The sequence below is a fragment of the Haematobia irritans genome, chromosome 2, assembly GCF_050003625.1.
Source record: "Haematobia irritans isolate KBUSLIRL chromosome 2, ASM5000362v1, whole genome shotgun sequence".
Taxonomy (NCBI): Eukaryota; Metazoa; Arthropoda; class Insecta; order Diptera; family Muscidae; genus Haematobia; species Haematobia irritans.
The window spans coordinates 94,207,118-94,220,266 of NC_134398.1; the positions used below are offsets into that span (position 1 = coordinate 94,207,118).

General features: G+C 32.9%; 1 protein-coding gene and 1 long non-coding RNA gene across 2 annotated transcripts; both read left to right on the plus strand.

Moving 5' to 3' along the window:
- Positions 1–6,529: 6,529 nt before the first annotated feature.
- On the plus strand, positions 6,530–6,939 carry LOC142224132 (uncharacterized). The gene is made up of 2 exons (XR_012719047.1): positions 6,530–6,681; positions 6,744–6,939. It is a non-coding gene; the product is annotated as an uncharacterized LOC142224132 (long non-coding RNA).
- A 5,031-nt stretch (positions 6,940–11,970) lies between these two features.
- Positions 11,971–12,919, plus strand: LOC142224789 (uncharacterized). The gene is made up of 2 exons (XM_075294576.1): positions 11,971–12,134; positions 12,196–12,919. The coding sequence occupies exons 1-2, from the start codon at positions 11,971–11,973 to the stop codon at positions 12,917–12,919; spliced, it is 888 nt and encodes a 295-aa protein (XP_075150691.1).
- Positions 12,920–13,149: the final 230 nt, after the last annotated feature.

The window sequence follows — 13,149 nt, forward strand, 5'->3', positions numbered from 1 at the left end:
AACATACTTTTAATTTCTAATTTCAACTTTTCCTTCATGGCCGGCGAAATTCTGTATGGAGGATTAGAAATAGGCGCGTGATTTCCAGTATTTATTTTGTGTGTTACATCTTTTATGGGTGAACATATGTTTTCAAACAAGTCCTCATGAGACTTCAAAAATGAAATCAATTCAAGCCTTTGGGCCTCGTTTAAATAAGAATTTTCTTCTGTGGAAATGTTAAAATCGATAGAATTCAATTCAAAAGCTATGGGACTCCAAGATTGAGAATTCGTTCGTGTCTTTTTTAAGGGGGAAACAAATTAGCTTCTTGAGGCATTTCAAAGCCTTGAGGTAGCGTGTCCTCAAACATTTTAAACAAATTTTCAGAAGAATAAGCATCAGGCATTAAATAGTCTTCGCCCTCTATTTGAGATTTCACATTGCCTTCAAACCATGACATAAAATCTTTGATATTGGAGGAAGATTTTGGTATCCCATCATCAAGGCTTAGCTGACTTATAGAAATACATGTTGGGTTCGACGACTTGGCTTTAAAAGGAAACATTTCCTTAGGCTCGTCCTTGAAGTACCAAACTCGCTGGGCTAAATCCATTACCATTCCTACTTGCTCAAGGAAATCTATGCCTAATAGAGTCCTGTTACTTTTAGCATTTGGGAGGCAAATAAATCTGATTCGTTTCAGACGTTTTCCAATTATGATATCCACAATTGTTGAACATACCATTTCTTTCCGAACTATTCCGTCAGCTAAAGTGATTTCCGCATATACTTTCTGAAACTTTACTTCCTTTTCGACGAGCTTTCTAAATAAATGACTACCTGCAATGCTAGTCCTTGCAGCTGTATCTAAATAGGCTTCACCATTTAAGCCGTTTACGTTTATTTCCACAGTGGGCACGTCGTGACCCACCAAAGTTGTCTGAATGCTATTAAAATCGAGGACTTTTGGGCTCTCTAACACACTTCTATTATTGCATGTAGGGCAGTTAGATCTATAATACCCCATAGCTCCACAACCGTAACAATTAATTTTATTCTCTTCAGGTTTACCCCTTTTTTCCATCTCAATCCGCTTATAACACACGTCAGCTGTATGGTTTTCCTTCCTGCAGTATGAACAGCGAACTTGCGCTTTTTCCGTAGCATTTTTATTCGCTGATTTATTAACATCTGCTTTGTTTTCATAAAGTGAGAGTTCAATATCTCGAGCCTTGTACAAGAGCTCTTGAAAAGATTTAACGCTTTCTCTAGGGATTTTCTCCCTTATCTGTATAGATATTTGCGAAAAAATCATATTTATAATGGTGCTCTCAGGAAGTCTTTCTTTTAGCTGGGCAAAAAGACTTCTTTTTCTGCACACAAAACTATCAGTCGACTCATACGGCCTTTGTTTGTCCTGAAATATTTCAGAATAAATTCTCCAGTCAGGCTTCGGAGGGGAGAATGCATCACGCAACAAATTTATGGCTTCCGAAAAGGTTTTGGCTTCAAACTTTACACCTTGCCACCAAGAAGAAGCATACCCCTCGAGTAATAGTGGAAAACTAAGAAGGGCCATAGAATCGGACATATGTTCAGCCTCCTTGTAGACTAAGATAGTGGCTATGAAATCTTCTACTTTTGCTGTATTTCGACCGCCGTTGAAGCGAGCGCTGCATGAGCTGAAAGTAGATCGGTTTTCTTGACGAAGAGAATTTCCTAACAAGCTAGAAATCTGAACCAGATCGGAAATGTTTACAGAAGTTGGGGAAGAGTTCGAAGTATTACTGGAAGTGTTAGAATTGTTGTTACTTTGAAAAGATGATTCACCTTTTTGGCTAGCAGACGGAGCCGTGGACAATGGTGGTTGAGAACTGTTCTTTGCAGGCGGAGCAACTGCTTGATTTTCCTCAACATCTTGTTCAAAAATTGCGTTCATAGAATTCATGGTTGTTCTCGGCATTTTTAAACGTCGTATCAATTTGAGCAAAACTTCAAGAAATATTAAACCAAGTTTTTTTTCCTTTTGTTCAAAAACTACCGCTGCCAATTTAAATATAAATTCGAAGTCGCAACAACAAATTACTTTTATTAACCACTGGTTACAAATATTGGTACAACAACAACAGTGGGCAACCGATGAGAAACAACAACAACACTCTTGTACTACGGTTGTTTCTGAACTCAATACCAATGATGTTCAACCAACTTCAACAACGTGATGAAATTTATATTTTTAATAAATTTTAAAATTTATCAAAAACGTAGTTTTATTTAAGTTTTTGTTGGGCGCCAATTGTAAGGACGAAATCCTCTAGATCCTTATAGAGGGTTTCACCTTAAAGTGTTTTCCTTTTATTTATATTTATTTATATTTATTTAATTATGTTTTTATTTCCTAGACAGGGATAAGGCGACAAGGCTCAGTATCCGTCTTAGGAATCGCTTGCTGCAGTAGTTAGACTTCCTGAGTCTTAGCGATATTAAAATTTAATGATGCTTTTATTTTTTTCCTTTTGGAAATGAAACAAAGCGCTTTCGTTTTGTATGCGTCTTTATTCTGCTATTTCTCGATCAGAATGAATTTACATTTTGTTTACATCTTACCACTAAGCTTTTCTCCAAATTATTTATGTTATCTAGAGTATTTCAATGTAGGGATCACTCAATGCTTCTTGCATAGTGATTGGTCAAATGAGTTGAGTATTTGAGAGTGATACAAAAAAATTACAATTGAGAATAAGAAAAACAGTTATAATTTGTATAAGTGATTACCACAAGCGATCTAACATTACTAATGAGAGCAAGAGTTAATGCTTTTGTTGTTGTAACTTATCACTAGCATAGCAATGACTACTTAACGCTGTTATGAGTTTTGTTTATTAACATGAGTGATTTCTGTTATTGAAATTTAGCATTAGAAATAAATTAACATAAATTGGTAGATGCAAAATGAACAAATACGAAAAAGTAATATATATAAATGAAATGATATGTATGATGTTGTATTGGCCTGTTACAATAATAATAATTAGCAAATATTAATATACATAAAGAATATTATTTTTTAAAAGAAAACCACATTGAAAAAAGAACACTTACCTATTTATGATTAAACTATACGCTGAGGTGTAACAAACAATTTTCCAAATTCATCTGGAGTTACTCTGAAATTGAATATTTATTTTTTACATTGAATAATAAAAATTAAATTAGATAAAACAATTTCAATATACTTTCCATTTCAGCATTTTTTCCTAAATATTGAACATTCTTAATAACTTTTTTCTAAGCTACCGATCATCACTTCGCCATTGTACACCTCATCGCTAAAATATTAATAACTTTCATTTAAAAGTTTTAATAAACAAACACCAATATATGTCTCAAAAAACCAAAATATTCCATACCTTTATATTCCCTTGTTACATACAGTTTGTCAAGAAAGTGTTTTGACAATGGGATAAAAATTATGTTTTGTTCCAAAATTAAATATAATGAAATTTTAAAAAAATATTTTATTATGTATTTTGCAAAGTATACATACGTACACAGAATTAAAAATTTAATAAAATATTTAATATTCCAATTATTTCTAGAAGTTGAAATAGTTGGCAATGCCAAAAGACTTTCTTGACATACTGTACTTGCTAAAAAGGTGCAACAGCCCACGCCAACGCCAACTATACAACTGAAGCATGCCAAACAAAACCAAGCAAAACCAAAACATTTCTACAACAACAAAAACACATGTGCCTTCATTGAAAACAACACCTCATCCAGCCAAATAAACCATTCGCGAATAATAAACACACACACAAACCCCTGAAACAACAAAAATAAAAACAACCCCACGCTCAGATATACACAACATCCCCATCACTCGCTACCATTTCTCATTATTGCATTGCATGCTCTCACTCTCAAAAAAATTTTCAAGTAACATCATCTTTACATTAAACATATTCCACTTTGTGGAGAAACATCTCTGTACTATGCATTAGTTAATCGCATCTGTCCACAATTTACTCTAAAAACAATACTCTTAAATGCATATCAGTATAAGAACGATGAAACGTTTAACTTAAAATTAGCAAAAACTTCATGAAATGATATCTACCCATTTTTGACGAAAATGTCTATAAATTTAATTACATGTGAACTAAAAATATTTCATTGAGAAATGTTTTACCAACTATTATTAACTATAGGAATTGCCAGTAAGAAATTGCTATCCGCTTTCAAAGTTCAATTTTCGTAAAAAAATATTTTCTCATACAAAAACTCTTTATAGTAAATTACACTTATTACTTAGAAAGTATTTTACATTTCATAAGTAGTTTTATAGTATGACGAAAGAATTATTAACTACCAGTTAAGAAAATTTTTAAGGGAATTTCCATCGTATTTTGTAGGCTATGAACTAAACGATTGCTACTTAGAATTTGTAAAATTTCCTTTCGAGTAGTTAATTTTCGTTAAAGATTCGAAAAATGAACTAAAATTCTGGAAAATTATTGTAAAAATTTTCTTAAATTTACGAGACACTTTTTTTTCTGTGTAGTAACATTTTTATATTGCTTATGTATTTTTATAATACAATCAACGATGCATTAACTACTATGTTGGCAATTTAATTAAGGACAAATCCTTCCCATTTCGTAGTTAGTGAACTAAAAAACATTTACTGAAATTCAATAAGTTTTCCTTTAGCAAAGTTAATTTTCGTTGTGGTTGCGAAAAATGAACTATATTACAGTAATTTTTTTGAACTATGTGGAAATTAAAATGATCCTTAAGACACTTTTTCTGTATTTGTTATATAAAGGTGTGTATTGCAAGTAGTTTTAACGTGTTCATGATTTTTTTATTATATTTTGGAGCGTATTTAAGCCCTATATAGTCAGATATGATGTTATATATACAATATCTTATTAGATATGAGTGATATAATTAATAATGAGAACTGCGATTATATCTAACCAGATATAGCGCCATATATAGCATATCTGCGCAGATCTAAATTTGTCTGAACCAATATCTGAACAGATCCAATTAGATAAAATTTGATATTATTAGATAGGATTGGATCCTCCAATTTTTACACGGATAAATAAATTGCATATGCAATATAGAGGTCAGCTTAGTAGACAAATACATCGATTAATATAACATATTAATCATTTTTCGTACTTTCTTTTACTTCCTGAATTGTTAAAAAAAAAACCTTTCTGCCTCCTTCATTCCGAATGTGTTTTCTGAACAATAAAGTTGTGTTTTTTAATCCTGGAATTCATCTAACACAATCGTTTATATTTAAGTGCGAACATGTAATGTTCCTAAACTAACACTAAATGTTTGGGACATCTATGTTAATATGTTAGAATATATTATGTTTGGGGCATGAATGTTTCATAAAAATCATATGTGTGAATATATAAATTTACAAATTTCGACTAAACATACATATGTTGTGATATTTTATTCAAAGCGACAGAGAGAGTATAGAGAAAGAAATAGAGATGGAAACCGAGAGAGTTGACGCAACATATCAACATAACACAGCGAAAGAATCAAAAGAGCACAATTTCTGTGAAACCGCTTGTATGTTGTTTCGGAAAACTGTTTTATGATAAGGCCAAAAATTTTATATGCTTAAGTCTAAATATTATTTAATTTGAATAAAGATAATAGACATTTGAAAAACAAACAGCATATGTTTTCGCCTTGAGAGCAGCATTTTATGTATGTGTGGACATGTGTTTTGTTTATCATTTTGGAATTATGGGCACAATTTTTTTTGGTTCGTTAAAAGAAATCAGGGGTCTTCATAAAAATAACGAAAGGGCACTATACTCTTTTTAGAGTTGGGACAGTAAAATGAAATAAGGAAGAAATAGTGAAAAATTACACACCCAGAAAAAAGTGCCTTCGAAACTAAAGGAAAAAATTTTCATCAATATAGTTTATCCATTTTATTTCCATTAAGGTAAATTTTTGTGAAAAATAATAAAATTTACTCTTTTCAGTAAAAAAATCCTAAACTGTAAGCAGTTAGGAATAGTTCATTAACTAGAATAAGGCATGGAATTTTACTCATACTATTTTCTTCGCTGGGTATAAGAATTTACTACTGAAAAAGAAAATTTTATTCAGCGATAACAAAGCATTCGTAAAAATAAACAAAAACAGAACTAAAACCAAGTTTCCTCAAAATTAGTAAAATTTCTTATAAAATGATAATTGCGACTTCCTTTATAATAGAAAGTTTTTCATACATACGAACAACACTTGGCATAGAAAAATATTTTAGTTCATTCGTACTAAGAAGTATGCAATCCTTTCAACACTTAAGGAAACACACTTGTTAGAATATAGGAAATTTTCCTAAATTTCTATTGTCTACCTGTAATCGATACCTGTCATCGTAATCGATGTGTTTGCGCGTGGGTGTAATCGATATATTTGCGCGTCGATTGTTTTTTTAGTTGGAATCGCGTTGTTTTGGTATACGGAGAGATTGTTAAAAAATAATATGGTAAAATAATATAATAAATAACAAATAAAATATATAAAATATTTGTTATTTTAAATTAGTGAGAAAAATTTTCGTTTTTTTAAATAAATCTATCAATGTTCGTGATAGTGTATAAAGAAAGAAAACACCAGCAGAATAACAACCCTTTCATTTGTCTTCAGGTAATATTCAGTGACGCTAACCTTTTGCAACAAAAATGTTTTATGATTTTTTATATTTGTAGGTATTGAAATTGTAAAAGGAGGACAAAATCGTTAGGCAGCAACTTATTAAAAGTGAAAAGTACAAGAAGAAGAAAAAGTGCGTTTTACAGTTGATAATATCACACGGAAATTGGAAATAGTGGAATAATAAACTAATATTTCAAAGAGATTCGATGCTGTTGATTCTTAATAAATATATTCAATATATTAATAAAACATGTCTTTTATTGAAGATAAAATTGCTTATAGAAATAAATAAAATTGTATTTAAAAACGAAGGTAAGCAGTTCTAATTATGAAGTAAAAGTTTTACCACAAATGTATAAGATTTGTCGAAATGAATGAAAAAATTTCAATAAAATCATTCCATATATGAATTCAAAGTAGTTAAATTTTTTCATTCTGTAGTATAGTGGTATATAAATATAGGAAAATGTTAACTTATATATGGAATGCATTATTCCTAATTTCTACGAAAATCACATCGTTCAAACAAATAAAAATGTCTTTGGCGCTATACGAAGTTCAACTTTCCTCACAATGAGTTCATTTTAACTTAAAGAAGGGGTCACTTTTTTCTGGGTGCACAGTAAAAAACAAAGTTTAGTTGCTCTTTATTAATAAGTAGTCCACGAGGAGTTGACAGACACCTTCAAATATAAAAGCGGGCATTAAGTTCGAGTTTTACAGCTAAAACAATTTAAAAAGTTTATATTCTTTAAAATTAATTATTAAAGAAAAATAAAAGGCATTTTAGAGCGATGGTGTTAAATGCTAGTAAAAAACTGTTCACGCCTAAATAAATTTATGTTTATATTATAAAATTATTTATGTATGTTTATACTCGACTCCACGTTCTTCTTTTGTTAGAGTTTTTGAATTCCTTCCAAATTTTAAAGTTTTGTACCAAAAACAGTTTTTTTGTTGTTATTTTTGCAATAAAAAATAATATTTTATCCAAAAATCAGTCAATTTCGTTTATATCAAGCACTGTTACTGAGTATAAATCTTTAAGTTTCGAAGTTTCATTATAAACATTTAATATAGTATAAATATACATGTGTAAATAAAAAAAAGTGTTCGGTCGGAGCAGGAATTGAACCCACGACCCTTTGCATGCAAGGCAGACATGCTAACCACTGCTCCACGTGGCAAACAAATGTATGTTTCTATTAAATAATGTTATGTTTGCATGGGCTCGTGGGCGCTGCAAACTATGCTATATAAATGTAGCTTATAACGATAATTATCTAATGGTGACTATAACAGCTACGTAGCCCAGTGGATAGTGTGTTGGCTTACAAACTGTATGGTCCTCGGTTCGATTCTCCGTGCAGGCGAAAGGTAAAATTTAAAAAATATAATATTTTTGGCTCAAAATGCTTCCAAACATATAATATGCTCACATAAAACAAACGTGTTAATGTTTCGGCGGTATCCAATAATATATGTGCTTCCTGCAAAATATGTTTGGAACATATGTTAAAGAAGCGATTTTTTGTGAGGGTGTAGGCCTATACGAATCATTTTTGGTCAAAGGGGAATGCAAAAATAGATTTGTTTTATTTCGATCTCCTCATAGTTTTTCTACTTTGTGCGTGACAAGAAGTTCAAGCATAGCTAAATTATTACTTTTTTAAAATTTCCTAAAAACAAAAATTTATATTGAAATTTCCACAAAGATTTATAAAAAAATCGCCGGTTATTTCAGAAGCAGTAGAAAATCTCTGGAAATCGGAAATTGCCGAGAAAATTTATTGAATCATAATTGTTCGCAAGTGCAAAACCCCTATGGCATTACGGAAAAACGGCGGAGTACCATAATTAAAAAAAAACATATAGCGTGAAATGGAATCCGAGCAATTACAATAAAATTATCAGAAACGAATCCAGGTATTAAATAAAAAAACAAACAAACAAACAAAAATATATGCATATCGAAGTGTAGTAAGTGTGAAAATTAAATAATCTCTAACCTATCACATATAAAAGGAAAAAGTGTTCCTCATACGTAAAAACATTCTGAAGATATTCTTCTCTAGTCTATTACGGGGTCGAAATAATAAAGAAATGTTGGCAGTTTTTTCATTGTGTGTGATCATAAGAATTATCAGTTCATATAAGGAATAAGAAATATAGGTTAGGTTAAGTTTGGTGGCAGCCCGATGTAGCAGGCTCACTTAGACTATTCAGTCCATTGTGATACCACATTGGTGAACTTCTCTCTTACCACTGAGTTCTGCCCGATTCCATGTTAAATTATTTTATTCCATTGTAAAAAAGAAATCCATTTCATGCTGCAGCCAGTCCAGTGAGAATCTCGTTCGAAAATAGCAAAATTTTGAATTGTCTTTTTTAATTGTGTTTCTCAATATTCTTTATTCGATTTTGGACATTACAAGTGAAATTTTATAGAAGAAGGAGAAAGATTTCATCCCGCTATATTGTCATCCACTTTAATACTTAAAATTTTTGTCATTGTATAAATATTCTGCTCTGTGCATATGGTCATTTGGTGAAATTTTTTACTTTAGCTCCAATTGCATACCCAGCCATTCCATTGATGCTCTTTCTCGTAGAAATACTCGTTTAACACCAGCAAAATGAGACTCCAAACCGAAATTTCTGCTTTTTATTTGAATTCAACATATATTTCGGGCGTGAAAATTATGTTCGGTGCTCTATGATCATTTCCGTGTATCTTTCGATAAAAGAAGTGACTAAAACATGGGCCAATTAGGGAGAATTTGCGTTTATACATGTAATTATATAGGAGAAATATTGTTTTGTTCGCAGAAGAGTCAAATGAGATTGAATCAAATTTTCAAATGAGAAAATTCTCGGCAGGAATCGTTGATATCCCACTTATAATTCCGGAATCCAAGGTTTGTTTTTGAATCTACTTCTTCGTATGTTTCCTTTTATTCGGAATTAATATCATTCATTAAGTGATTAATTTCATCAATCAAGTGATTAACATCGTGCTTTCTGGCATCCAGTCGATTTCTAACTCCTTAATTTTATATCTCTTTCGAATGGGATTCATAATTATGACACCCTTGTGCAATTTCATTAGAACAACTGATAATCTGACTATATTTAACTCGGGTATTACCGAGGATCTTCTAACATCCTCCTCAGTTCACTCTCTCGAAGTCCATAGGGAGGAACTGCGCGAAATATGGGGGTGGGTGAAGCCTATGAGGAAAGCTTGAAGGAAGTTTCCATGACACAAGCGAGGAAGCAAAAAATGATCTGAAAAACTTTCAAACACGTTACCAAACGATCTACATATTTACATATTTCGCATGCGTGGCTAGGTTAAGTGAGTGTATTGAAAAGAAGAGAACATTTAGGATTCCGGTTGAAATTCCAAACAGCCCCACATTAACCTGCTACCTTGCGACACTGAAGTCTTTCATGGGGACTATTCATCCTGGCCTACGTTCAGGGATCTCTTCACGGCTATATCATTTGAACAATAAGACAAGAGGGAAGGCTCGGGAAATACTTCGGAAAACTCCATTGACGAACGATGGTTTCGAAGTGGCCTGGAAAGCCTTGAAGGATCGTTTTGAAAACAAACGATTACTTATTAATTCTCAATTAAAAATCCTTTTCAATCTAGAAACTATTTCTTCCGAAACTAGTGGAGCTATAAAAACCATCTAAAGTACAATCAATAGTGTGATTTCTTCCTTGAAATAATATAAGGCCGAGGTAACATATTGGGATCCGATATTCGTGTACTTATGCTGTACAAAGTTACCGGAAGCTACTTTGTCTCTATGGGAGCAATCAGTTAAAACAAAAACTGAATGCCCCGCTTGGTCTGAACTGGATACTTTTCTTACAACACGTTTCCAGACACTGGAGACTGTTTGCGATTTTTCCAATTCTGTCTGTCCTAAAACGGTCGTTGGAGTAGTAAAATTCTTCAAAAGAGTCAGAGTCCAAAAAGGTAAATTCATTCCAAAACGGCGTTCATATTCCATCCTGTAAATTGTGTCCGAAAGAGTATCATACAATAAGATTGTGTCCTAAATTTATAGCTATGTGTCTTAACGACAGACTTTCCAGTATAAACAGACTCAAGCTTTGTATGAATTGCTTTTCCCAAAGCCATATCGTCAAGGTCAAAAGTCGATACAGTTGCATGCATTGCAACAAAAGACATCATATTTATCTCCACCAGCAAAGTCCCAACCCTGGTCAAAATAATTTTAATTCAGTTTCGGATCAATCCGCTTCTGGTCCATCTACATCCCACTCTGATACATCCACAGATCAATCCAATTACAATTCCAATTCTCCAATAAATCAAATTCAGTCCTGTGCAGCTACGGGTTCAAAAAATTTTCTTTTGAGAACAGCTATCGTCGATATTATCCATAATGGGGACATTTTAAAGCCAGAGCGTTATTCGATACGGGATCGGAAGCAACATTCGTGTCTCAAAACTCTTTCAATTTAATGAAACTTGAATGTAATGTTATAACTACCGAGATTTCGGGCTTGAATGGGTCCATTTCTGCTTGGTCTAGTCGGTCTTGTAGTTTAAAGATTTCATCTCATATCCAACCAAATATTCTTATCGATGCTACTGCCATTGTCATTCCGAAACTCACATCCTCTTTGCCAACATTCCCTGCAAATCCACATATGTTCATGGATGTGCCAAACATCCAATTAGCTGATCCAGAATTTTATAAATCGTCATACATTGATATTTTATTCAGTTCCGTTTTTATACCAGCATTCATGCTGACAGGATTTCTTACTGGGGTTTGTGGAACTCATATGGCACAAGAGACAGGTTTTGGATGGGTACTTTCAGGGCCTATACCCATCACTGCAGTTCAATCGTTCCGTGCAACAGTTTCTTACCATAATAATTTCAGTTTGGACCAACAAATTTTAAAAGTTTGGGAGGTGGAAGACTTTCCTAAGAAAAAACAACAATTTCTGAAAAATTATGCGAAGATAACTTCGAAAAGACCACAAAACGTAACTCTTCCGGAAGATACTTGTTAACTCTGCCCTTTAAGGAAGAATTTTAAAAGTCTTTAAAACTTGGTCAACCAAAAGGGATAGCTCTCGCCCAATTTCTCCGAAATAAGAGTCGACTTTCAAAAAACAGAGATCTGAACGATCAATATTTAAAAATCCTCAGTGCAGTACATTGAATTAAGTCATATGAGGAAGGTAAAATCAATCCCAAATATTGATTGTGAATATTGTTATTACATGCCTCATTACGCTGTTATCCGTCCAGAGAACAGCACAACAAAAGTTGGTGTAGTGTTCAATGCTTCATGTGATTATGATTCATCACTTCAAAATGATTTGGTCAATTTGCTGCTTCAATGGCGATCCTATAAAGTCGTTTTTAATAGCGATATAGAAAAAATGTATCGTCAGATACTTATCAATCCTCAACAGACCCAATTTCAAAAAAATTCTATATCGCAGTTCTACTGAATCCGATATTTCCGAATATGAGTTACAGACAGTAACTTTTGGTGTTAATTGTGCGTCATATCAGGCTTTGCGTACAATTCAACAATTGGCAGTAGACGTTAAGGATATATATCCTTTAGCTAGTGATGTTTTGCATTCGTGCATGTATGTAGATGATGTCTTGGCGGGTAGTCTTGATGTCACTTCTTCCATTCCCATAAAAGATGAATTAATTTCTGCATTAAATTCTGCAGGATTCCCACTACGAAAATGGACGTCAAATTCAAAAGTATTTCTCCGCTCTATTCCCAAAGAGCATTTATTAAATAATGAATTTCTTGAATTTGATTACTGCAATATGGCAAAAACCTTAGGCGTACGGTGGAATGCCAGATTAGACCACTTTTACTTTTCCGCGAAGTCTTTAAATGTTTCAAAGCTTTTTGATCCGGCAGGATGGCTGTGTCCTTACATACTCCTTGCTAAATTACTAATGAGAGACATTTGGGTTTCGAGAATTGATTGGGACGATAGTTTGAATTCTCAAATTTTAGAGTCCTGGAATCGATTCGTAGAAACGTATTCCAATATAGGGGAAATCCAAATTCCTGGGTGGGTAGGATATGCGCCAGGATGTGAAGTCCAAATACACGGATTTTGCGATGCATCCGAGAGGGCATATGCGGCTGTTATTTACATCCGAATTGAAAGTCCTTTAGGAGCGGCAAGTAGGTAATCTTTTCGATATTCGAAGTTCCAGATCTTTAGAATATACTCCGAAACCCACTTGTCCATCCAATTTGGAGCCATCAGTGTAGAAATTTATATATCTTTTATTCCCCGGGGTCTGTGTACACCACGCCTCATTGTTGGGAATTAGAGTTTCAAACTTTTTGTCGAAAAGTGGTTTCGGCAGAGTGTAATCCACTACGTTAGGCACATCTGGCATTATTTTGAGGACCGAAC